This window comes from Lichenostomus cassidix, chromosome 1 (assembly GCF_008360975.1).
Source record: "Lichenostomus cassidix isolate B80296 chromosome 1, HeHo_3.0, whole genome shotgun sequence".
Lineage (NCBI taxonomy): Eukaryota > Metazoa > Chordata > Aves > Passeriformes > Meliphagidae > Lichenostomus > Lichenostomus cassidix.
This window is the reverse complement of record NC_139479.1, coordinates 25915248-25940952: the sequence shown is the minus strand read 5'-3', so window position 1 is coordinate 25940952 and position 25705 is coordinate 25915248. Positions and strand designations below refer to the sequence as shown.

The window sequence follows — 25705 nt, the reverse complement described above, 5'->3', positions numbered from 1 at the left end:
TACACAACACACCCTTGTGAGCACCAGTGTTAGCACAGGGAGAGGTTTGCAAGCAACACCTGAGGTTAGGGTGTGGGAGAAAACCAGCAGTTTAGATTACAAGATGAAATTATGCTTGGTCAAATGACATTAGATTTAAGGTGGTGGGCTTTGACTGCAAATTTGAGTGCACATAAAGGGTTAGGGAATTTATGTATAGCTTGATTTTTGTGAATGTATAATGACTGGGTTATAGGTAGGTATATTCTTTCATTTCCTGGACATTAAGGATATAGTTAGAAGTGCTATGACTGTCTGAAAAGAACACAATGGCAAATTGGGAAGGATAGTCTGTTCAGTATCTGCTGAGAACAACTCTTACAGCAGCAAATGCTGGGAAGAGAATTGAAAAATTGATTTTTTAAAAGTTACTATTTTGGGGTCAAATTTCTGCAGATAAGAAAAGCTTCCAACAGGGAAACGAAGCCAACTGAAGTTCTTATGTAGCAAAGGCAAACACAGAAGTAAAATATTTTATCTGAGATGTCTCCAATATTTAGAGCATGGAAGCAGGTTTCTCCCTGATGCTGTTGAGGAAGATTTATAAGGATCTTAAGCACAGGATACATTTACCTTCACTTATAGTTAAACATTATCCACTAACTTATAGCTGTAATTCTTTGTTTGTGCCTGTGTACAGTGTTGTGTGTAAGAGTTGCTTGCCATTTTTCTTCAGTGAGATGGCCCAGTGGGCTTGTATTTATTTTGTACCAATATGTTAAAGGTGTGTGCTTGTGTGATGAAGGACCAAAAGCAACAGACTTTGCATATTTATTTTTCTATCTGAGCATGTGCAGAGTGTTAGACATATCTACCCCAAAACTGTTCATTTGTCACATCCAGCATCTGAGAGGCAACACCAGGTTAGCCAGTCTGGGACAATGTCCTTCTTAAAATGTGAGCTCTCTGATCAGAATTCTTGTCGTTTATCTTCAGACTGCTGCTTGTGTTGCCTCTTGTCCAGCTGGAAGGTGAGATAAAAATAGGAGAATAAGAAGTGTTGTGACAGGTGAAATTTGGGTTATGGAGCAGAAATGCTAAAGGTTATTAGGGCAGGGAGCACTGGAGGTATCATGGGGATTGCAAAGGACCAGCAGGCAGAGGAGCTGAAGTGTTGCAGTGATCTGGGAGCATTGTGGAAATAAAGACAACACATGGTGGAATGGGTATAATGAGGTTACAGAGGATGTTAGGCATATTACAATGAGGAAGAAAGAATTACAGCATGAATGTCAGTAAACGGAAGCCTGTACTTTATAAAATCTCTTTAGAGTCCTGTGCTATAAAAGTATTTTTATCAAATTACATATGTCACTTGGCTATGCAGACAAGGAAGACACAGTAAGTCAGACAGATCCTTAAGATAACTCACTGCTTCCTTTTTTGGCTGTGAGCTTGGCAGTTTCCTTCAGTTAGGCCCATACCTGTGTAGGAAAACTCAAATGCTTCAGGTTTTCCTAGAAGCTGACTTCCTCTGCTATTGTAGCTCCTTGCCAACTTCTCGTTTGCTCTTCTATATTTCAATATCTCACTTTTTTTTTTTTTTTTGTAATAAAGGGCATTTATGATGTGTTGTGCCTTCCATGACTCAAGCAAAGAAGGACTGCTCAACTGTATTCATTGGGCTCTCATGCATAACTTCTTTGGTAGAGGGTTCATACTGCGAGTGACTGATTTGCCTTCTGATTTCTTGCTGTCCTTTATTATTAGCTTCTTAATATATGTATAGATTGTCCTTAGTGTGCTTGCCTTTCTTGCACTCCTGCAATTAGAGCTAGAACGGGAAAGATTTTTTTTTTGTCTGCAGGCTTGAGAAAGGGCATTTTGTTGTGCTTCTCAGACATGCTGGACTGTGATGTGCCTAGACTGTTCTACACAGGGATGTTACAAGCCTCTTTAGGGGGACTGTGACTGCACCAAAGGTAATCTGATTTTTTAGTTTTTGACATAACGTAAACTGTAGACCTCCACTGAACTTCGTGTTCTGCTTTTCCCAGCCCTTTAGGAAACGAGTATTTCAATTACTGACTTTACAAGACCCAAAGTTTGGCACTGAACACTGACACAGGTCCTATTTCTCGCTGTTTAATGTGTAATCATGCAAGTCTGAAATCTGAATTCCCTGCTCTCCCCGTGCAATCAGGTAGAGCCAGCTTTGCCGCTGATCAAATGAAGCCAGGAGACAGACTGGCCTGCCCCCAGCGCCCAAACGGGTTTGTTTATTTAATACGGGACTTCTTTTCCTCACTAATGAATGGCTTTCAACCCGGGGCATCGCTAGTGCCCTCTCTTTATGGCCGTGTGTGAAAGAAGACTTGCACATCCCTCCCTCCCTTCCTCCCTCTCGCCATGACGCCAAAGGCTGCTCCCGGCGGCTGGTCCGGGCCGGCACTGGAGCGGGGCCACGGAGTTAGTCAGAGCTCGGCCTGGCCGCGCTGCCCGCTCGGGGGTCGCGGGGCGGTGGAGCGGCGGAGCGCTCGGCGGTGCGGAGCGGCTGGCCGGGCTGCGGGGGGGCGCTCCAGCTGTTGCCGCGCTCCGCGCTGCCCCCGCGCGCTCCCCCCGCCCCCGGCGGGCAGCGAGCCAATGAGCGCCGCGGCCGCCGCCCCGCCGGCCAATGAGGGGGCGGTAGCGGGGCGGGTGCTGCCGGCCGCGGGGGGAGAGGCGGGCGCTGCGCTGCGCTGCGCTCTGCTCCGCTGGGCTGCGCGGCCGCTCCGTTCCTCGCTCGCTGCAGCCGGTCGCGGCGCGTCCCGAGCCGTCCGGCCGCCCTCCCTGCTTCCCGTCCAGCGGAGCATCTCGCCTGCCTCCTCCTGCCCGGTCCCCGCGCCTCCGCGGCGGCGGGGCTCCAGCACTGCTGAGCGTCAGGCGCAGCGGCGGCGGCACCACCACCATGGCGGTGGAGGAAGAGGGGCTGCGGGTCTTCCAGAGCGTCAGGATTAAAATCGGTGAGGGCGCGGGGCAGCGGAGCCCTCGCTGGAGCGGAGCGAGACTCGGCGCTCGGCGCCCCTTCGCGCTGCCCTGCGCTCCGTGTCCCGCCGGGGAAGCGCCGGGGGCGGCGGGGCGGGCGGTGCCGGCCCGGGGGGTTCCGCAGGGGTTCCGCGGGGCCGTGCGGGGCTGTCGGTCCGTGCTGGGAGGCGGCCGGGGACCGGCGGACAGCGCGCTGCGCCCGGCTGCCCAACGGCGCCGGCGGGAGTCCGGGCGGCGCAGGATATTCGGCGGATTTCGCGGGTTTTGTTGGTTTTTTTTCTTTTTTTTGTTAGGGTGGTTTTGTTGGTTTTTTTTTCCTTTTTCATTTTTGTTGCTAAGCTACGCTGTAAAAGTTTGAAGGCGGTCACCGAGTGTGAGCACTATGTGTCACTGGCAGAGCTGCTGCGAAGCCGGCCCAAAAGCGGCTGTGTGCAGGAGCTGCTGTCTCAGCCCCTTCCCTCCACGGAGGGGACAGGCCGGGGCTGCTGCCGCTTCCTTCGACTCGCGCTTCTGGAGATTCTTGCTATTGAGCGAGTTCCAAACCACATTATTAGAAAGTAAGCGACAGATGTCAGCGAGCGGATTAAACTCTCCCTGGTCGAGTTCTGAGTGTGCCGGCTGGGAGGGAAATCCCTCGTTTCCGTAAGGCAGTCGGTCCCACATGCCGAGGGAGCGCTTCTCCTCCCCGCGATGGGGCGCGGGGCTGCGAGCTGCGGGGGAAGTGGCCAAGTTCAGCGCTGGGCACCGGGGCCTGTGGCTTCCTCATACAGGTCTTGAAAAATCTCCATTTGCATGTCCCTGCGTTCGGAAGCAAATTTGCAGCCACCAGTTGTCGTGTTAGATAAAACTGAAACGTGAGATTACGTAGAAAATCTTATTATTGGGTAGTGGCATTAGCATTTCAAAGAGACCATTGCTTAGGATCGTTTGCTCGTTAACTGTGAGCAGATAGTTCAGTGATAGCAGTTTTTGAAAGTTTAAGAGTTAAAATTTTGTCATATAAACTAAAAATTATGTGTTCATTTTGTGTCCTTGCATACATCCAGAAAGTAGGTTCAGTAGGACTACAGGGTGTAGTCAGAGACTTGTTCTCTGTCTCTTTTCAAAGAGGGGAGGGGAAAAAAAAAGGCGTTTCAGGAGGGAGAAATCTAGACACCATGCGAGTGATGCTATTGCAAGTTGTTTCTGTTTGGTGATTTGTAGTAGAAGGGGAAAGAACAGATCTCGTGTTTAGGATGATTACTCTTGGTTAGGGTGTTTGTGTTTGATTACATGGGGCTTTTTGAGAAGAAAACAGTGATGTTATACCTAAATGATTGAAGTCACTAGAGTATGGGAATTTCTTTGACTTGTAGAAGAGATCGAAGATAAAAACAGCAGCAAAAGCCTTGAGATGAATCTCATTATGTCGCGGGCTAGAGTTAATCCTGCTGCTGACTTCAGTTACCAGAGCGGAGCCCCTGTCAGAGCTAAATATTTGATAGCTGTAGAACTGCAGCAAGGATCCGCGCTGGTGTTTAGCCTGGCTAGCGAGTAGGAAAAGCCGCGTGCATCCCGGGCGCTCCGGTGCTTCCCTCGATTCTCCGGAGCGGAAGGTGTTTCCCGGGGGAGCTGCAGGACAATGCCCGGCGCTGTTCCGCCGCTGCCCGGCAGGGGGCGGCGCCGAGCGCTTCCGTCTGCCCGTGGCCCAGGCGCTGTGGCAGCAGCGCGACTTTGTGCCACTCGTGCTCGAAAGTCACACTGCTTTCGATAGCTGGCTGTCTCCTGGGACATTGCTCAGAAAAACAGCAAGTGGCAGCAGTGCTTTGATGGGTTGAGGGAGTATTTCTAATTAGGGAGGCTTCATAAAGCAATCCTCACATTGAAGAGTTTGTATATGGAAATTTGCAGGCTCCCTGCAAAAAGTCCTGTGAGTGGATCTGAGGGGAGGGCACAGACTCACAGGGTTCTTAGGGTTGGAAGGGATCCCTGGAGATCATCCATTGCAAACTGCCTGCCAGGCTCGCCTAGCGAGGGTTACACAGGGATGTGTCCAGGTGGCTTTTGAATGTCTTCAGAGAGGGAGACTCCATGACCTTTCTGGGCAACAAGTGCTCTGCCACCCTCAGTGTAAAGAAGTTCTTCCTCACGTTGAGGTGGAATTTATTATGTTTGTGGCCATTGCTTCTCATCCTGTTGCTGGGCACCACTGAAAAGATGGTGAATGTTGGAGGGACACTACCTTTTTCAGCAATTGCCAAGAGTAAATTTGTCTTTTAGCAGTTCCCATTCATGGATATCTTGTAGGTTTCGCTCTTCTCTAGTGACAAGAGGTTTTGAATCTTTTAATGGGTTAAGAGACAAGTTATTTGAAGGCAAAAGGATAAGTCATTTCCCGCCTTGATTTGCCTTGATTTGTTATGCTGTAGAAATGGTCAGTTCTGTTCTTTGGGAGCTTGTTTCATGGCCAAGCTCTGACTGATCTCTGACTTTAAAATATTCTGTGCTTGATCTGGTAAGGTGTTCCTTTTCTGTAGCAGCTGTGCTGGCAAATCATGAATGGGGGCACTGATATACAGGTGTGCCTTGGTGTATATTGGATGAAATGTAGGATCAATGCGTTGAGGAATCAGTGCAAACACAGAGTGGACACCCATATTGGGATGTCTTCTCGTATTTGGGAGGCTGATGCAGTTGGGAGGCTTCTGGCTGGGCAAAGCATCTGTAGCCTAGAGATGTTTGAATGCCCTAATGTAATGTACTGCTATGGCTGGCTTGTCCTGTATTTCCAAGAAGCTGCAGGTAAATGAAGGCGTTTTCGTGTGCTTGTATAACTTGTTCTGTTGAGACCAATGGGTTGCATGGAATCAGCTGTATTTAGCTAGATGGGTAATCATATCCTGAATCTCCTAAATGCTTTTGTGTTCTGAGGAGTGTTGTTTCTAGCCATGCTTGGATTTGGCTTGAGCCATCTGTCTCCTTTTTTGATAAAGTTTTGAAACAGCTGAGCTTTGTAGGAAGCTGTTTGCCTCACTCGGTTGAACTGGCAATGATGTGGCACCTCCAAAAGATGTCTCATTGAGATGCTGAAGTTGTGGAGCAGCAGTGTGAACTCTGTCGATGTAGATACCAGTGTTAAGAGGAATTGTTACTGTGCTGCCTCTTGTCCAGTTTGTTTGTGATAAGTTGAATTGAAAGAACTTAATGCCTGGCAACTTCTGCTCATGTCGCAAGGAAGTAGCGTACAGTAGAAATGAAAAAAAGTAGTACTTGTGTTAATGAACGTGCTGTTCAGATGTCTAGTTGAAATTGATTTATTTTGGCTTCCCATAACTGAAACTGTTGTGCTTATGTCTTTTTTTTCCTTAATTGAAAATTATTTTTACCGGAATCCCTTATACATAAACAAAACAATGTGTCATGTAAGACTAAACAAACACTTCCTATAAGATTGCCACTTTGAGGAAGTGTGCAGTGCTGATATTTCCATGAGTCAGTGTTTCAAAACCTGAAAGGAAACAACATAAGGCTCTATGGCTGATGATTGGCTGGAAAAACTACAAAGAGAGTCCTTCTGCTTGACAACATGACTTTTGTTGTACTGTTAATATTTAATAAATATGTTGTACTTAATTGCTACTTTTTTTCTCCTTAAATGGCATCAACCATTAAACTTTCAGTTGAAAAAAGAAAACCTCATGTTCAGCATTTCTGCTGTTGAAAGCTGTATGCTGGCTAGCAGAGAACCTGCTGCCAGATTTTACTTTGTGAGATTGTTTATACTTGAAAAATCTAAAGAAACAGCTCATTTGTGAATTTCCACTTTAACAAGCTTTTCATGTCCCTGTAATCTAGTACTTTTGTACTTAGAGGCATTAGGCTTTGCTCTAAAATAGTATTTTTTGTAGCAGTAGTAGAGCTTGTTATAGCTCTATCTGTGTGATAGTTTTAGAGTAGTAATTGGGACAGGAGGATACTGCACACTAAGAACTTACTGAGGCTGTAATATAGTGAGGACTCTTTGCTCATCATTATGTTGACCTGACAGTTAACAACCCAGCTGTGCACTGTGAGAGCTTGTTGCAATTTAAGACATTAATGAACTTCTAAAGCTTTCTTTTATCACCTTTAGAAAGGGCCATTTTGTGGTTACAGGGTGTTGAGGTCTTAGTCTGAAACATGGGAATTCCAGCAGCAAAAGCTATCCTTAGCACTGAGTGTGATCAGAGTCATGAAGCAGTGAAGTTTTTGTGATAAAAGTAGCCTATTATGTGACTGAGGTTGGTGCTTCACACACAGCTTACTTCGTTCTAAACTCACCCCATTTTCTAGGAGCTGTAAGACCTTGTTTATGTCCAATTGGCAAGATGAGGATGGTTGGTCTGTAGATGTGCCATCTCTTTGCCTCTTATTCTTGCTGTGCCTTCTTTACTAATTCATGCAGAGCTAAGTGAAGACATTGTGAAAGCAGTTGAACTTCGTGAAACTGAGAGTCTTGGGTGAAGTCAGGCAGAGTATTTGCTTAAGTGCTAGTTTACTAGTGTTTGAGCAGGTCAATTGCCAAGAGAAGGTATTTACAGGCTTCCACCATTAAACTTGGTACTGAGTAAATGTTTGAGATGTCCCTGTGTTTCCAAGGCTAAGAAGAAACTTACCTTGTCCCTGACAAATTTAAAGTCTCCCTTAGGTCTAATAGTACTAAGGTTGTTCAGAGAAATCCATTTTGTCTTGAGAAGATGTCCCTTTTAATGTTGTCTGCTGGGATTTAATGCCTTAAGTGGTTACTTGTAAAAGTAATTACGACTATATATGTTCACCGCATAATACTGTAAAAGGATTTATTCCCATTTAAATGGGACAAAAGGTTATGGAATAGTTATTTTTAGAATGAGAACATTTTTTCCAAGTACCTTTCTCTCTCACTCACTTTATGTGTATATATATATATATACACACACACATATGTAAAACCGGAAAATTATTATTTAGGAAGTGTGACATGTTTCTTATAAAGATAACAATGTTTTTTTTCCTGGTGTTTCTAAGTTAGAGGACCAAGTAGTAAAGAAAGGAAGAAGAGCTATTTGCATCTCACTGTCACATGAGAAAGTTAACAAGTACAGCTTAAACTGATGTTTCATAGGTAAAACAAAGTGGCAACTTATGTCCTTATTGATTGATTGTAGTAATGCTAATTAAGGCTTGAGTCTCACAGTCTATGGAAGGTGCAGAATAAATTATGCAAATTTGTCACTTCTTGTTCAGTAGTTGAAATTGCTAAATTTGGTGCTGGTGACCAGCTTGTGTTCAGTGTGCTGAATGGAAAAGGTCTGGGACCAGTGCTATTTCTAGAGGCAGAGTGCCATGGCTGTTTGTGGACTGTCAGGAACAGCCGTGGCTGTAGCAAAAATGGAGCCCAAAGCATAGTTTCAGCAAGTGAGTGAGGGAAACAGAGGTAGCAGTGGAAAATGCTTCAGTGAATGTAGTTTTGAAGAAATAGAGGATGCTCATATTTGGGGCTGCCAGCCTGACATCAAATTCCATAGTCTTACTTTCTTTTAAGTAGAGAAGGATTCATATACAAGTGGAAGCCAATGTGTTTTGGTTTTTAGAGTGTGTAGAGGTAAATCCACAGGAGTGAAGCTGTTAAACAGATCTGCTCAGAGCCTCTGATGACAGTAAGCAAACTTCCTAGGTTTCTTAGTCTTCTTCTGGAGTTGATACATTTGAAAAAACTTATTTAATCGCTCTCTCCTGAGAAGTAAATATTTCATTGTCTCTTCATGGAGATGATTGTCTGCTGGTCTTACATGAGGACATATAAGTGCTGGATATCTTAGCTTTGCAGTCTTCCAGAAAACGCTTTTTAAAACTTTTCATTGCCTTGAATTACTCTTCAGACTGATTGATGGGGTTTTTAAAATTTATTTTGTTTTTTCACTACTTCACTAACATTGGTTACACCCAAATTTTTATTTCTGAAATTGCTGGGTTAGTTAGATGCCAATATTAGCTTCTCTTGCTCTGTTTTTTTTGTGTGTTCTGCCTGATGCTGTTCTTTGCTTTGCATATTGCCTTGATTCTGTTCTATAGCTGCAGTCCAAAAGATGTCATCATGATATGCTAACCCTAGTTGGTAGTTTGATGCTGCTGAAAAGGCAGGTCTTTCCCCTTCCCTACTCATCTTGCTCCCAGCCATGAAATGCTCTTTGCACACTTGCTGTTGACTGATGCTCCTCTGCTCACAGAAGAGAAAATCCAGTTCGATTTGCAAAGCAGGCCCAAAGAATGCAACTTAATTTGCTTTTCAGGTTTAGTTTGCTTCCATTTTAGTGAGCTGAATCTGTGCACTGCAGTGGATGTCAGAGCTGTCTCTGGACAAGTATCCAAGAGTTTGGCTGGGAGTGTGCATGTGTGGGAAATCAGAGGGGACAGCAGGTGCATCCCTTGCTTTCATGTCTGTACTGGCAGCGTCATGGCACTGCCTGACTCTTTCTATGCTCTTCAGTCTGCTTCCTTTCCTTGCTTAGGTTTTCTTGATGGTGCTGTATTTGTTAGCTGCCAATACACACCAGCTTGATCAGCTGCTCTGGAGAACAAATGTTAAAACTCCAGTAAGAACAGCAAGAGGATTATCTGACAAACTGATGTATCGATATTTCTGACCTTCCACCTGAGAACTACTTGAATTTCACACTCAGTTCGGGAGCCTTAGCTTCTTGTTAAAGTTTACATGTTTTAATTGGTATTAATTCATAGTTAGTTACATATGCTGCCCCATTTCTCCATCACAAACTTGTCTTTTAAAGCTGAGGCACCTAATGTTGATTATCTTGTTTATGCTTAAACAGAACTCCCCCTCCCCTTTCTATCACAGCAAGATTTCTACTTATGCAGTTATGTTGTCAAACACTCTGTAATCATATTAAGTCGTTTGTTGCACTGCTGCTCCCATTTAAGGAAGACCTTCTCTTGCAAACACCGAAGGGTATTGTCTACAGTAAGATTAGAAAATACAGTTTAAAAAACCTGTCAAAAATACCTTTGATAGTATTCATCAGGTTAAAATTCCCTCTATCCTTTCTCACTGACTGATCTCCACTACAGGAGTGTAAATTATGAATAATTCTGATAAAGCCAGTAATTGCACTTCTGTGAGAGTTGAATTAAGCCTTTGAGTGCCTCATGTAAAAGTTTTTTTCTGTGGAGGAGGTGGAGGGGAAAGGACGAGGCAAAATCGACTTTGGGTTGTTGAGGAGTTACTTAATACTTCTCGTGTTGTTACAATTCACTTTGCAAACGGATGTGTTTGGAGAGTAAATCTTACAGCTAGCCCTTGTGAGAGCAAGAAACCCAGCATGACGACAGAGGCTGGTAGACCTTGCTGCATACTGTAAAACATGTAAATATCAGACAGTTGCATTGCTCATACTGATCAGACCAACAAATGCTTAGCCAAATATGTCAAAGAAAAATTCCTATTTGTGTGTGCCAGTGGGCTATTAATACTTCTGGGGAGCAAGTCACCTAAGGCTTATATTAATAGTCAAAACATGCATTAGTGAGTCTGAATGCTATACTTTTAAACTTTCTAATACTGGAGGTTTATATATTTTGTGGTTACACCAAGGAAGAGCTCAAGCTTGGAGTTAATAACAGGTTGTATTTTACTAAACTGAAAAGCTGATCATGGACTTGCATGTTCTTACGTTCTGATTTTACTGACATTTACTAAACCTTATGAAGCATCTGTTCTTTAGCAAGTGTCTGATTTCTTCAGCATAGTGGCCAGGGACTGAATCTAGGATCGAAATAAAAGCTTTGTTTTGGAGTAAAAACAAAACAAATCTAACTTCCTTCCTCTCCCATCCTAACCTCTACCAAGGGGAAAGGAACTTCCCTGAAACTTCACATGTTGTTTTCCTCCTATAGAAGACTTTCTGGGTGAAAGTTTTGCAAAATGAGATGTGGAGCTTCTAAATTATGAAGAACTGGAATATTTTCCCCCTGTTTTCCTTTCTCAGATTTTAATGGATCATTGCCAACTGTAAAACACTTTAAATATTCAGTGGAAAGTTTGAGGTCTTTGAGGTTTGGGTTTTTTTTCTCCCCCTTCTGCCAGAAGGGGAAAAAATGTAGTGTGTCTGTATTTTTAAGGTGTGTTGAGGAAAGAACACAAATGTTGAAAACTTACAGCCTGACTTGCCTGACTTCTGAGGCTGATTAATGTTTCTACTGTTCAGTTTTCATTCCAGACCTCTGAAGTATTATCATTTTTTTTCTACTTGACTAAAGACTTGTGCATTTTCCTGTTAGTACTTCTCAGGGAGCACTGGGGCCAAATGAAGGTCCCTTCATTAGCCCAACAACTCAATCTTTCTGTTCCCTGCCTCCTGTGGTGTGTAACTGACTTCATTGCTATTGACTGAAATGGATCAGTGTGATGTGATGGTAAGAGGCTTTCATTTATTTAAGAATGGCTGGTAGGTTTGAACAGGTAGCATTTGATGCAATGTTTAATTTGCATAAACATTAATGTCCTTTTATAAGTTGCTAGTAGGTAGATGAACATTAGATGAAGTGTCTTAATTTTACCACATGCAACAAATGAATGAACAGTCTTGAAGGTGGGAAGAACACCTATTTCTGTGATAATGGGAGGAGTGGGACACACAAATCTGTGTTCCATAAGATGCATGCTAAAGCTTTCTTTTCATATCTTAGAGTGACTTTAGGAGGAAATAGACTTGTCTGTTTTTCTCTAAACTTGTAACTAGGAGATTTCAAAATCCATTTAGAAGAAGTTTGCATTGAAAGGCCTGAGTTTGTGTTTCAGAAAAAGGAAGATGACACACTGGAGATGTTGTGTTACACAGGGAGCAGAAGGTTATTTGAATTTGTGAAGGAATTTTATTTTCAGGATTTTTAACCTGGAGTGGTTATTCTTCTAAATTTATAGATGTAGGAATAAAGTTTTTAAGTGAATGATAACTTCTTTTATAGCAATTTGCAAATCTAAATTCCATTCAGTTCCAGTTGCACAGAAGGCACGTAGTATAAATAAACCTCACTATTTTTTTTATTTTCCTTGCTTTTGAGTTTCATTCAGCTTTAATATTCCAAGTGCTGGAAAGTGGACAACTTGAAATATTTTATTTACAGTTGTGCTTTTTTAATGGCTGTTTGTATAGATTTCTTATGTTTAGAAAAAGCAACTCAAAAAAACAGATGAACTGATGGCTGAGTTTTAATCTCCTTAAAAATAGGAGAGAGGGGAAGAAGTTTATTTTTATTACTGTTTCCAATTTCTTCTAAAAATATTTCTATTTACAAATTGTTTACAGCTACTTATTTTTGTAGAAGAAAACAGTTAGTTAGTGGTAGCTTTTTACAAGGCTTTAGTTGATTCTTGCTTGTATTTCCCAGCTGGTGTTAGAGTACATCTGGAATCTATGAAATTCCTTTCTTTGTTCCTCATTTCCTGTTTCATTGAGTACTACAGTGCAACATTCTGAAAGCTATTTCTCTTAGCATCTTCTAAGATGTGCATTTTAAAGCAGTTAGTGGGTTCTTAAACGTAGTTATATGTGCTTGTGTTGAACTTGAATGAAATTGAATATCATTAAATATCATGAAACCTTTCAGATGCTTTGTTTTAATATTTCAGTGAAAAATAGTTTCATTGATTTATCTGGCTGTCATTCAGCTTGTAGAATTGTATGAAGGAGGGTGGCAGAAATAGAAGAAAAATCTAGTAGATAGTACAAAAGCTGTCTTTCTTAGCCTCTCTCTCCCTCTCCCTCCTCCCCCTGCCCAGGAACAATCACCAGTTTATAATGGAAAATTAGATCTATTTTGCAGGAGACACAGGGTGTGACATCCTACAGTTGCTTTTAGATTCTGGTTTGAAAAGCTGGTGACTGCTGGAGAGCACATGAGCACAACCTTGGAAAATTGAGCTCAAGCAGTGTAGCACAATGTGAGAGTTGTGTGTGTCTAAAACAAAACCAATCCATCCTCTCCAAAACTGCCGCATTTAAGTTAGATTTACTGGTTGGGATTGCATTGTTGTAGATAACTTACAGTCAGTAAAAAAGAGAAGAGATGTGGTTGTCTAATAGAATCACTCTCATTTTTTGAAAGAAGTAATACTTCTTTCAAAAATGTGCTTTTATGAACAAAATGTGCTTTTATGAACACTTCATCTGAGTGGCTGCCCCAAGTTTTCCAGAACAAATGGAAGTTCTTCATAGTCCAGTGGTCAGCTCTTCTGTTGTTACCATTTGCCAGCTGTGAGTGCTGTTTGTGAGATGGCAGCTTTCATTCTTTGTGCTGTCTGTAGTTATGAAAACTCCCTAGTGGTACAATATATGTTCAAAAACTTCGTCACAAAACACCTGCACTGAAGATGAGATTTCCGTTGGAAGCATTGCTTTTTCTCTTTATAAATGCACTTGCTGTTTTCTCTTCCGTTTTTGATTTGTGGAATATCTCTGAAATGGCAGCATTTGCTCTCATGGAGAACTTAATATTGGGGAAATATTTCTTACTTTTAGCTGCTTTTAATGCATTTTAGTGGAGAGAAGCAAGGAATGCTGGCCCTGAGACCTCTCACTCCTCAACAGATCTGATCAGTCCAGTTCCTTATCTTCCTTCGATTTTTTTTTTTCCAGATATCCCTAACAGTAGATATATAATTGATCTTATGAAATAAGTTTTACATTATGTTTATTCTACCATTATATGATAGTTGCACATTATATTTATTCTACATATTACAAGGAGCTGAGGGAAGTGCTGCTTGCTTCCCACAAGGTGTGCAAAAATAGTGACAAAATTGTGAAACTCCGGCGGTTGTCTGTTTCAGAAGGTCATGTGGGTACAGAACCTTTTTTAAGATTCTCATGTCTTCTACACTTTTATAAAAGTGACCATACTGCTCAGTGTGGCTTAGAATTTGGTAAACCCAAAAGTCATTTTGCTCTGTAGGTGATTACTGTTGCTATTAGACTGTCTTATGCCCTGTTTCAAGTATTCAGTAAAGGTCCTAGAAAACTTGTTCCTGCTCTGCTCAAGTCAATGGAGCTGTGCTCCTGTAAATTTTGTGCCCTGTCACAGCTGTCAGTATGGTAGCCTAGACCAGGTCTGGTCCTAAGAGACTTCCTTCAGACCATGTGTCCCTGTAGCACTGGTTCATTAACCTATTAGTTCAGTTCCTGAAATGATAAGTTGCATTTTACCTCCAAGAACATAATGTTCAAGTTCTGAGTTTCATGTAAAGTATTGCCTTCTAGATAAGCAGAAGGAACCCATCAGCTATTTCTGCAAATGTTCAGTGGCTCATTCCTCTTTATAAACTCAGAGTCACGTTTGTGTAGATATTTGATGTTTAAGACTTTGGTTGATGTTGCATAATATTCAAATTTGAAATTGTTAAGATACCTGAAGAACCACATTTGTGCTCTGTTAGCATTTCTTGCCCTAAGTGTAAGGTAGGAGTTGACCAACACTACTCTTATTTCTGTAAATATTTTTCTTACCCTGCATTTGTAGATTGTTCCACATAATTGATTTTGCTGCACACTGAGAGCCAGCAGCTCTTAGATGATTCTGCTTGACCACTGTGAACACCAGAGTTCCCACTAGCCATATACAATACCTGGAGGGAGGAGCTCCATATGGTTGCTACAGGATGGGCTTAGATGAATAGTGCTTCAGAGGTGATGATGAAAGGAAGGAGGTCGTGGTCAGTGGTCATAAATTCAGCCCTGTCTAAAGCCAGGGGAACTGTTAATGCCCCTTCTGTCTCCTACTGATGTGTAGAGCCAGGGTCTGTTCTCTGTGGGGTGGTGCCTGCAATGGACTTCAGGAAATTGGTGTTGCATGTTAGAGTTGCAAGGAACAAGATTTCAAGATAGTGTAACATCCCTACTCCTCCATGGCTTTTTATTTTTTAGGCCTACTAGGCAAAATTGCCTGAGAGGGAGGAAAAAAAAGCTAATTTTTATTCAGACCAATGCTCATGCCTGTCTGTTTTTGAATGGTGATTCTGTGATTTTTGACAGGGAATAAAAATTGCCTGGGGGAATTTGCAATGTTGCAATAGAGCAAAATAGTTTCAGTAAAAGTGAAACTAACAGGCTGATAATTAGTGTGTTTTGACACCTGATTCTGTGACAATGTTCCAGAAAGTTGTGAGTTTGAAAGTGGAAAAAAAAAGCTGAATTACTTTTAAAGCCAGCTTCAGGATTAAGTGTTACCAGTCTCTGATATGGTCTAGTGGAAAATGTTGTCATTATTAAAGTTTCCTGATAACACTTGCAGATTTTTGGTGTGCTGGTGCACTGCTTCTGGTAATGGGAGTTGGCAGTCTAGTCCTGGAGGTAACTTGTACTGCATGTTCTTGAATAATGGGCTTCTCTTTCTTGTGCAGAATGAATCTCTGGAGTTTAATGTGTGTTTCTCTCCTAGTCCAGTGGAATCTTATTCAGGTTTAGTTGTGCCATGTGAAACTCCTATCTTTGGTGACTGAGCTATAACCAGAAGTACCAGATGCTGGTAAGGTGGGGTCTCTGCTCCAGCATTACCATGCACACTGCACTGGGACACATACCAGGAGCAAGTTCTGTGCTTACAGACTATGCACAGAGGCAGAATGAAATGGGCTCAGGCATGAATATCATATCCAGGAAGGGCTTAGAACCAAGTAAGAGCTTACATATCTGTGAATTAATGCCAGGGTGCAGATATGCCAGAACTCCTCTGGCCTTGGTGGGGTTAACTTGGTGCCACAGAATGTGATCTGAAAAACCCACAATTTGTGAGGTGGGAAAATGCTGGATACGGGATTAGGTCCAATTCCCTCTTGCTCTCCAGAACTTCACAATATGAGATGTGGACAGGAGCTTCCACCTACGTCCTTCAGAATATGGAGTCAGTTGCAAGGCAGGACCTTGCAGCTGTGTCTTAAAGGCAGGAATTTGGTTCCCTTTGTCTTTCTGGAGGAGGCAGTGGTGGTGATTTATCAGTGCTTTTGTTGTATTGTAAGGTATAACGTTTGGTGTCTTCAGTGTCATGGTGAAATGCTAACATATTTTGCAGGGTAGATCTCTTCTAGGATATCAGCCTTAAGTAGACTGAATTGGGATATTTCTCTTGGGGTAGGTGGGGTTTTGGCAGAGGCAAAGCACAGAGCACTTTGGTCTAGTGTGGGTGTTGTGGATTTACTTGGTATCTCTTTTTGCCATTGTTTTGCCATTGTTTTGGACATGGATGCATGGTTGTTTTTTTTTTTTTTCGACAAAGTGTTTGTTGCTTTTCTGTCCTCTGTGGTACACCTGAAACCAGCTGTGCTGGAGTACTGAGCCTTCTCAGCTGTGGGGGGAACAGGGTGTGGGAAGGATGAGCTGTAGCCCAGCCACTGTGTGCTGCTTTTTTTTTTTTTTTGCTTTGCATGGCTTTCTGTTTGTTGAATGATAGTTTTCTTTGGGGAACATGGGATTAGCACTAAAATAGGCCAGCATAGGATGAAGATGACGACAATATAAAGCTTCTAAACATGACTTTGAGCCAAAGGGTTAGCTTTACTTTAATCAGGATTTTTGATTTTTTTTTTTTCCAACAATCATTCAAGTAAAATCTTTGGGTCAAAATAGCTTAATATCAAGAGTATCCTTAAGTATTTCTTTTGAGGAATGGAGCACTTAGTCAGATGGAGACTAATGTGAATTCTCTTGGAGGGCTGTGATTGAGAGCTTTCGGGGGGGGGGAAGGAAAGGAGGCTGAGACTTCTGTAAATTAAAACTAACTCAGAAGGATGCTGCTGTTCATCTTCTGTGGCATTAGTGATGCCTCTGAAAGGTCTTTAGTTATACCCAGGCTTCAGAATCATATCAAGAGTTACAGCTTAGCTGTAGACAGTGTAATCGCTGTCTGTGACACAAAATTGGTTTGTACTCTTGTAGTAATCCAGATTGGGTGGTTCAGCCCCAAACCTTCAAGATACAAGACAGTAAGTTTGACCTGCCCCTCTTAATTAATTTTACAGTCTCCTCAGGTATGATTTTTGAAGTTCATTAATTACCTAATTAGCCCTAATGATAAATGAGTTTTTATGCTAATTATTTGAAAGACAGCCTGATTTAGGAAAGCCACTGAAACACGTAGCTGCTGTTCTGCCTGTAAGACAGCCTGGATGTTTGTCTCACTGTGACATGATGATATCAGACATATGTCTTCATTCATGTTCCTGGCAGCTGGAAGCAGTGTCTAAAAGGCTTGTATTGTTTACCCATGTCTGCTAAGCACCGGTGAGCTTCCAGAGTCAAACACTTGAAACTGAGGGTTATCACGAGGGTTATTCATTGTAATCTTGAGTCCCTTTGTGTACACAACATTCCTATCTTTACAGGACTATATTTACTTTTAAAAGAAAGACACTATGCTGCTTTCAGCCTATTGGATGGGTGGTACTTGTGTAATGAGTGATTATTATTATTAAAAATTCATTATTGCCATTGTCATCATCTGTATTCTGTTCTTGTAGTGGAATACATGGTTTCCTGCCCATATGTTTGGTTCAAAACCTGGTCTGGAATTGTTGAGCTATTTTGCTCCATTCCTTACTATACAGTGCAATTTTTAATCATCCAGCCTTTTCCAAGGCAGAGTTGGCTCTCTTAAGTGGGGGACAAGAAAGAAAAATGGTATTCACTAGTCATGGTGCCAATTTGCATCTAATTCTCCATTTTTCTGGAAGGCAATTTTGTTGAAGTGGCAAGGATCTTGGATCTGAATGTGTATCCGGCCATTGTTACTCCATTGTGGCAATCTTCTTTCTTCCGGCTTGCTTCATTTGTGATGTTTCCCCCTGCTGAGATGTAGCGTGCAGGTGCCTCACAAGCACCTCTCCCAGCTAGATGTAGAGATGAAATCAACTGGCTTTGGTTAAGCAGTGCCCCGAGTGATGAGGGAGCTCTGCCAGGGGAAGGGACATGGGAGGACAAGCAGGATTCTGTTTCTCTGCCTAGCCAAGTCTTGCTTCCTTCCTTTCAAGATCCTGTTCTTGTCAATCTGTACTTGGAGTCAAATGCCTTCTCTGTCTTCCTGACATGGTAGGGCTTTTGCAGCGAAAGTCCTGCCTGTCATGTCCAGTACTGGAGAAATGAAATGCACTACTAGAGCAAGTATTTCTCACAAGGATCAGAAAAGATGCAGATTTCTATTTTCTGTGATTTTGATTGAATTATTTAAGGTCCTGTTTAAGGTCAAAAGCCAAGGACTGCCTAATACTTAATTTTGACATCTGGACATTTGCCAGACAAGCTGCCTTCTAGCTGAAATATGTGAGGGGAGTTGGAAGAGTTTAACAGAAAATAGCCTTAGTATTCTATTTGGGTCTGAAGAATAGAACCTAAAGAGGAAGCTGTTATTAACAAACTAGTACTGAATTGTCATTTTCTCTTTTCTTTCCCCTGTGTACCCATCCTCTCCTGCCTGTTAGACTCTCCCTGTTGATCTGCGGCTTTTAATATACTTTTTGCATTTCTCTAAGCTAACAGTAATGGAATTTTGAGCACTGCACTACCAAGGTCTCAGTCCTGGTGCAGAGCACTGTTTTGTGCAAGTAACTTCTGGTCTGGTTTCTTGGAGTCTAAACAACGCAGAGAAGTGTGCTATAGCGTTAGTAATGAATTGCATTTTGTATTCCAGCTGCTTACCTGTTCAAAAAGCTGCTATTCACTTACGTTACAACATAACCTTTTGCTTGGCCTTGACAAGTGTTGCCCTGTTCTGAATTACAATGGTTAAATACTCCGCTGATCTTTGTGACCTTAGTAACAGAACTCCAGTGCCCTGCTGGTATGAGGGTGTGTTTTATTGATATTTAGAGCAGATCTGAATGAACAAAAGATTAATTTAATGTGAAGCTATCCTGTTGCACTTGTCACGGAGCACAAAGTGGATTACTTGGTAAAAAAAGGCAGGCTGGAAGTTGAACGTGACAGCAAAGCAGGCAGGGCAATGGTCTTGCCAGTGAAGTGGGGAATCCTGTGGCAGCCAAACAAGGGAAGGGCAGGTCCACGATGGTAGCCAGGGTCAACCAAGAGCCTGGTGATCGCCAGAGAAGTCTGTAGTGATGAGCACGTCCAAGGTAACACCAGAATTTAAGTCACAGGTCACAGTCAGGGTCGGTAAGGCAAATGGCCGGGCACAAGCAAACCTGCAGGGCTCTGGCAAGAGCCGGGGGTCTGAGCTGGAACGCAGCCCTGCAGTGGGGAAGGGTGCCCAGGGAGGCCCTCCGCAGTGCTTTCTGCCTGGGCTCCTCCCCAGCAGGCTGCTGCTCGAGTTGACACAGCTGCACTGTGTCACAGCTGGCCTGCCGCCGAGCCCTCAGACCCCCGAGGGCTGCGGGACACAGAGGCTGTGCTCAGCGCCTGGCACCGCTCCTGTTTGGGGAAGGTCTTGTCTGGGCCAGCCTTCAATCACAGAAAACCTGCCGCAGTTCCTGATCCTGGGATAGCCATGGTGTGAATCGTAAAGGGTGGAAAGAGGAAGTGAGATGCAATAACAGAAGATAGGTCTGTGCTGTTTTGTAACGCTGGCTGTGCAATAAACGCATCCTGAGTGCGAGGGGAGCCAGCCCCCGCTGGGGTTCTGGCAGCCACTGGGACTTGCCTTGGCTGGCGGCTATTTCCACAGCCCCTGGTGGATCAGGGCAAGTGTGGGAGGCACTAGGTATTAGGTAGCTATTGCTACAGTATGTAACAATGATTGCTAATTGGACTGTTGGGATGGACAGAAAGTAAATTCTCTTGAAGTCTCTTTAACCTTTTGCAGCTGTGTTTTTGTCCTTTTATTCATCCATGTACTTTGACTAATATCTTGGTCTCGTTCTATGACATTTTTTAGTGATTTATTCTTCTTCCCTCTTTCTGTGGTTTGAAAACCGTGTCTGATTTTTGTGAAGTTTCTGGTGCATGCTTTACTTCTCTCCAGGCTGTGTCAAGTTTGCCCTTACATCATGTCAGCAGCATTCTGTTGATTAGCAGACGAGACCTATTAGTTCAATGTTCCTTTGTTTCCTGCCTCTTTTCTTTTCCCCTTCCCCAGAAGGATTTTTTAGAGACTTCTGTGTTATTTCTGTGGGAGCTGTGTTGAAGGAGTCTTTGCAGCAGACAGAGGGTTGTGTAGAAATTAGCTTATGAACTCAACCAGTGGTTCTCCCTGCAGACCTGTACTTGAGATGAAAGGGTTGGTTCTGTTTGCATTCGAGTTTCCTGCTGCTTTGAAAGACAGTGGTGTACCTCATAACAGCAGTATTTGCAATATGCTCCTTCCACAGAAGGGAGAGTAATGACCAGTGTTTTATAGCTAGGCATGTGGTGCCTCAGTCATCCTCTTTAGTTCTGCCTGGTTAAAAGAAGTTATCACTTTTCATCTTTTTTTTTTTTTTTCACTGAAAAGTGAATGATAGCTCATGCAAAATAATTTCAATGGTAGTCTCAATGCATATCATGGTAAATTCACATACTGGAATACTATTAAATGCATCTGATGTTTGTTTTGCATAATCAAATTTCTTAGAGATTTTAATCTTCTCTTAAGATGCACATAAAGTCTGCACTGTGTGGGCTTAGTAACTCCTTGCTGCATGACATCAAGCATTCCCATATGTTTAAGGGTATCTTGCTTGTGTAAGAGCAGGGATATTACAGGCAATCAAGTTAAGCAAAGATTAAGGAGACAGCAGTTGCAGGGTTGGGGGGAGGAAATTCACAACGGTTATGTAAAGAAAGTGGTATTAGGATCTCCCAAAACGAAGTAGCAGAGAGAGCCCATGAAATGTGTTCAGCAAGTTATTGGATGTTTCTTTATAGCATGGCTTCTCTGTTAGTGCTGGAGTTTTATGTGAGTTCTTTTACTTAAGTGCAGTGTTGATTCTGGCACTGTCTAAATTAGATTAGGTGTTCCTTTGAGCTGAAGGGTACAGCAGGAAGAAGGTGGAAGTGGCGAGGAGTTGAAAGGAGGGCTTATCTGGTTAAGTGGCTTTTTCCTCACTGCTGGGAAGACCACAGAGCTGTACTATCTATTCAGTAAACATCTTCCCCTGGGTGAGAGCTGTTGGTAATTTGCAGCTCTTAATGATAACAAGCGAGAGACCTTTATTATAGATAATCCACATGATACAGGTGGTTGTTGTAAAGCATTTTAAATGGGGATCTGTTGGGGGAGCAAAAGGATGAGGAAGGAAGCTTGTTAAAGAGGAAGGAAGCTTGTTAAATGGGTGTCCTTCTCATCCCTGCAAGTACACTGTAAGTGGTTAAAGCTCAATGATGTAAGTGGATTCCTTGGCAGATTTATTTTAGGTGGTTATTTTGCAGTTATGAACTGTACATGTGCCCCATCTCCTTCCATTTAAATGTAAGCCTGACTGGCAGCATTTATGACTTCTGATTCCTGAAGAAAATGAGGCAGGATTTATGTTTAAGATTTAGAAATTCAGCTCCTAATCTACAAGACAAATTTTTGATACATGTGTTTATATCTACTTTGCCTTTACAAAAGGGAGAGAAGTAATGGAAGAGGTACCATTTAAACAGGTTTGGGTGTGGGTCTGATAATGGGAAATGGCACTTAGTGTCATTTACTTGAGTTTTGTTTCACAAGACAGTAACTATTTGCTGGTTTGGTTTTTTCACCTCTGCAATATGAACTTTGGTTAGCCATGCCAGCAGGAGTTACACAACTGGCTTGGAATGGCAGACTGCGCCGGACAGAGGATATCCCGTGAATTTGAGAATGAAGCTTGGCGATGATAAATGCCAAGGCAAGAGTTAATTTAGTACCCACTTTCCATAAATAGAGGAAGTTGATTCATACACTCACAACTAGAGAGTACATGAGTATGTCAGAGACTTCACTGTCTTGCTTGAGATCACAAATTTGCTGAATAATGTGGCGGTCAAGTTGCAAAATCCAATATTCTGCCCTTAGAATGGAAGTCAGAAAGACAAAATGGCGTGGAAGGAAATACATTTTTTGCTTAATTGTCGTTTTCACTGCTTGGCTCTTTAATATGCCAAACAGTTTCACTATTTCAGACACTTCAGATGTATTTATGATCTAGTAAAAGATTAGCAACATGTGATATTTGATTGTGCTTGTAGGAAGAGAACAGAGAATTCTTTCATGTCAGATAAAGTTGTATCAAAACCCAGCAGAATAAGTAGTCAGAAATGAAATTAGGGTTTTTAAAATGTCAGCTGAACAGAGGGAGTTTCAGAGTTAAGTTGCTTGCAAGTTGTGTAAGGTTTTCATGTTATCTCTATAACGTGTGACTGTACAATATAAGAAAACCATAAAATGTATAACAGTTGCATAATTATAGCAATATATATTGTGCAGATTATGATTGTGTGCAGTGTGTTTTCTTAATATGTCCTATATATTATTATGGAGAGCAGCATTTCAGTTTGCTTGTATGCTTTACTAACCACAGGCATTGCTGTTTTGAAGCACATTGGCTTCAAATTATAGCAATAAACATGATGGGTAGAAGAATCAGAGGAACTATGGCTTGGGTTGTGCTGTCGATGATAGGGTTGAGTGTATCCAGAGCTGAGTTTAGGATGATCTCTGTTTCTAAATGTGCTAACCATCTGGCACAATTTATGTGTGGTTTGTTTTATGCTTGGGGTGGTTTTTTTGTGGGTTTTTTTTTTTTTTTTGAAGGGGTATGAACAGATATACATACACATAGGTTTTCTTTCGGACCAACTTTGCTGTCACTGTAAAGCTGGTGTCTAACTGCTCTGGTTATTTACTTTCTAGTTTTTTAGAGATGTTAATAGAATAGATGGTGGAGGCTCGTACCAGGCATGTTAGTGGAGTAGGAGAATAGAAGTGAGTGCATTTCTCTGCAGATCTCTAGTGGGGTTTGGAAAGTCATCTGGATTGGCAGAGACTGCTTTCTTGGCTTTTAAAATAAAGAAATTATTCTGACAGGAAAAAAACACTGCACCTTGTAAGTTCTTCAATGTACACCAGACTTGAGTAGTCACTTCCAGGAGTCTGCCCAGAGAAAGAGTGAAGTGTTGTGGTATTGTTTTCTTCACTACTTTAAATTTGAGACTCAGAGACATTAGTAGGTCCTGAAACCTGAGCTGATAGTTAAGGGGTCTGTTGCATACTGCATTTCAGTGCTAAGCATATTAGAAAAAAACAATAACCACTTATCCTAAACTGTTTCCTTAAAGTAGATACTCAGAAGCATAACTTTCATTTCTGCCCAGAGTTTGTCCTTTGGCTCTAAATTGGTCCTATAGAAGCATAACCAATTGAGGATTCATTGCTGTCTCTCCATACATGCTGATGTTTTGGTAGGAATTGCTTCAACATGTGGTAGCTCAATAATACGCAGTTTCGGTCGATGTGTGTTTAAACTGTTACAGTGGCATATTTATAATTTCCTACATTCTACTCTTAAGTGTTAGGAATATGCACGAAATGCAGTTGATGGGCTGTAGTTGAACCAGAATGACACAAATTAAACCCCCTCATTATGTTCACAGAGATAATTAGTATTATTTTAAATATTTTCTTTGCTGTTTTCCACCCATGTGAGTCTTGACTGAAGATGCTAGTGATTATTAAAAAGTATACACCCCGATTATCAACACTTGTAATTGCACTATCTTGATGCTTTGTCTGTATCTTGATGCTGTCAGGCTTTGTAGGTGTTTGAGAGAGGAGATAAACAATGTTCTCAGTGGTTTTGTTGGGAATCTACAGCAACAGCTTTGTGTTCTAGAGAAGCTGCAGTTTTTCTGTGCAATTTGAAGTATTCTTTGTTCTGCTCTTCTTGATATGTTAATTGTGCTATATTGTACTAGCAAAATGACATTTGGCATCAATTTATTTTTACTAACCCATTTGGAGATGCATGAGTGGAAGACATCCTGTACAAGTGTCATGTTTTAGAGTTAATTTTTAAAATTATCTAGCTCTTGTTATGTTGCCATCTGTTTTCCACTAGCTTGAAGAGGAAACAGCTGTTGTGAATAATCTCAAGACAGTATTTTTAATAAAGTCTAATAGGTCTGCTTACCTTCAGTTTGCATGTGCATCCCAGGGAATGATTGTGCTGGCTAGGAGGGGAAATGTGGTTTTGCAGTAGAAACTGTAATGAGTTTGGTAAAGCAGTGATTCTTGCATGGGGATGGAAACTTCTGCATTGAACAGCTCTGCTGTGTGGTCTTGCTTTGTAAAAATAAATGGACCATTTTTGAAACTACATGAAATGAGAAAGGGGTAAAGTGAAGCTGAATAAATTACTTTTTCTTCTGGGGTGAGCTCGGCAAAGAAGCATTGGTCTGTTTTGGTAGTCAAGTGTGTGGTGTGTTCATCCCCATCCCCCAGCACTAAAAGTAATGACTACAGTGTGCACATGTATTTGTGGCCATCTGCTCTATGTAACTTGTGTTCTACCCTAAAAGGTAAAAGAGAGAAATAATTTTATCCAACAAATAGTCTTTGGATAGGCATATCTATTTACATGCTTTAACTTTTGCAGCTGGTTATTATAAATGTCTGTGAAGAACTTCCTTACAGTCTGTGAAAGTGTGTGATACAATCCAGAAATCAACCTAATTTTACACATGATTATCAGAAGCATTCCCTGACTCCAGTCTCCTGTTGTTTGGCAAGTCATGAATTTGCACAGGGGTTTGAGGAGATTATATCAACTGGATATTGCACATGTATAGTTTGGTATTTAGATACCTATTTACACTGGCTGCATGTGATAGCATAGCTTCATGTGACCCTCAATAAATATGAAAAGATTTATTGCTTTTTATTTTTTGATCTTGATAAAACTAGTACATGCTGTATCAGCAAGAAAAAACATGATTTTATCACTTCTGTTGGGCTCTGAAAAAAGATGAACTGTAAGTTGTTGTGTGTGGGTAAATTATCACTTTTTGCCTGCTTGATGTGTTCTGTAAAGTGCTGATGACAGAGTTAACCAAGGTTTTGTGTATTTTGGGCTTTTGATGACTGAGTAGTTGCACCACATAACTGTGATTCAAAACTGTGAGTTTAAATTTACTTGAGTGTGTTGTCCTTTTTGGTCATTGGGCTGAGGACTAAGTTTAGTTACTGTGCTGTCTCCACCTGTGTATCATGAAAGCAAGCCACTGTCACCAAATAGCTGTGTTGGCTCAAAGACTGTGAAGTTGGATCTTGGTTTGGTGTGGCAGAGTTTTCAGAATAAGACTTCTAAATTAGGATTAAACCACATTTAAGTACATATTTTTTATTGCATTATGTTTAGGAATGCTGTGCCTTTATACTTCCATCATGTCAGATAGCCTTCACCTGCCCTTCCCTTTTAAAGTTTAATCCTCCATTATCATATATGAATGTTTGTGTAGGCTTAAGCATTTTAAAAAAGATAATGTCTTCTGTGTTGGTATAGCTGTCATTGCTGCTGGACCTCTGCTACTGAAGCAAAGTCAGAGTAGGTTTGTGCTGTGTTAGACACAAGTATGAAACTGAAGATGTGTATAAAAATAAAACTTTGTGATTGTATTTTGGAGTGGTTGCCAGGTATTCCTCTTGTTCATGTTTTTGAATTCCTTCATTTCTGCATAGACAAATTATTTCTGCTTTGTCACTAGTAGAAAGTATGCAAAATATTTAACACTTCATGAATACTTCA

General features: G+C 41.8%; 1 protein-coding gene across 2 annotated transcripts in view; it reads left to right on the top strand.

Annotated features, from left to right (window-relative positions):
• The first annotated feature begins 2692 nt into the window (after positions 1 to 2692).
• RASA3 (RAS p21 protein activator 3) overlaps positions 2693 to 25705 on the top strand; it is a 125616-nt gene continuing 102603 nt past the window's right edge. Inside the window, exon 1 of one of the 2 annotated variants that reach the window (XM_085053545.1) lies at positions 2693 to 2981. In XM_085053545.1, coding sequence (XP_084909671.1) covers positions 2927 to 2981 — 55 coding nt within the window. In that variant the 5' untranslated portion in view covers positions 2693 to 2926. The remainder of the gene's footprint in view (positions 2982 to 25705) is intronic. The other variant, XM_085053554.1, reaches the window with a different exon arrangement.